Below are 932 nucleotides of genomic sequence, written 5' to 3'. Positions count from 1 at the left end.
CCCCCCCCCCCCCCCCCCCCCAGGCAGACTCACAGATGGTGGTTTACCCATTTCTAGCACATACCACCGTACATGGTATATTAATAATGCCCTGTGCCCCTGAACATGTGTAATTGCTGATGTAAGCTCATGAATAGGCCAACCAATTTGTATTTGTTTCTAAATAAAGATTCGTAATATTTTGAACATTTAATGAATTGACAGATGCACTTTCACTTAAGATTTACTTTTAGCCATTTAATTTTATTTATCTGTAATTACAATTTATTCACTTTGAAGGAATTATAATATAAAATCATAGGATTAACAGGAATTCAACACCACAGGAACAGTAAAAAAAAATCCACTTAACTCTCAACTCCAGAGGTTCCAGAGAAGAAGGGGGGGGGGGGGGGGGGGGGGGGGGGGGGGGGGAGGTTGGAAACGGGATAAAACAGTTCAGTGTTCTGGGGACACCTTTAGGACTCAAACCTTTTCACCAGCATCTGAATCAAATAAGGCAGAAAGACAAGAAACAGAATTAAAGCAACAATCATTTTTATGAAAACCTTCCAAAAGGGTTTCCAGTATAGACAGAGGATGCAAACCCATCACCCTCGCGAGGTGAAAACAACACAAAAAGGTGCCAAGATACAATCCTATGCAAAACAATGACATATTTTGACCTAAAAGTCTACTGTTTCCTAAAGGTGACACATTTGCACCACTGTAGACAGTCCACCAATGTTTAAAATCAATCAAACGTCATTTTAGACAAATGGGGTCTTATAAAACTTGGTTTCTTACCTTCAGGTTTCTTCTTGAACTTGTGTTTTTTGTTGGATCGTACAGCACTGAGGGAAACCTTTTCTTACGCTACATACAGTGGGTACGGAAAGTATTCAGACCCCTTTAAATTTTTCACTCTTTGTTTCATTGCAGCCATTTTCCAA

The 932-nt window shown here is 39.8% G+C and overlaps 1 protein-coding gene across 1 annotated transcript in view; it reads right to left on the bottom strand.

The window, feature by feature from the left end:
- The window catches only part of rbm34 (RNA binding motif protein 34), a 2509-nt gene extending 2458 nt beyond the window's left edge, over positions 1–51 (bottom strand). Inside the window, exon 1 of the mRNA XM_034866520.1 lies at positions 34–51. Coding sequence (XP_034722411.1) covers positions 34–51 — 18 coding nt within the window. The remainder of the gene's footprint in view (positions 1–33) is intronic.
- Between the last annotated feature and the right edge of the window lie 881 nt (positions 52–932).

This window comes from Etheostoma cragini, unplaced genomic scaffold (genome assembly GCF_013103735.1).
Source record: "Etheostoma cragini isolate CJK2018 unplaced genomic scaffold, CSU_Ecrag_1.0 ScbMSFa_897, whole genome shotgun sequence".
Lineage (NCBI taxonomy): Eukaryota > Metazoa > Chordata > Actinopteri > Perciformes > Percidae > Etheostoma > Etheostoma cragini.
This window is presented reverse-complemented; position numbering and strand designations above follow the sequence as displayed.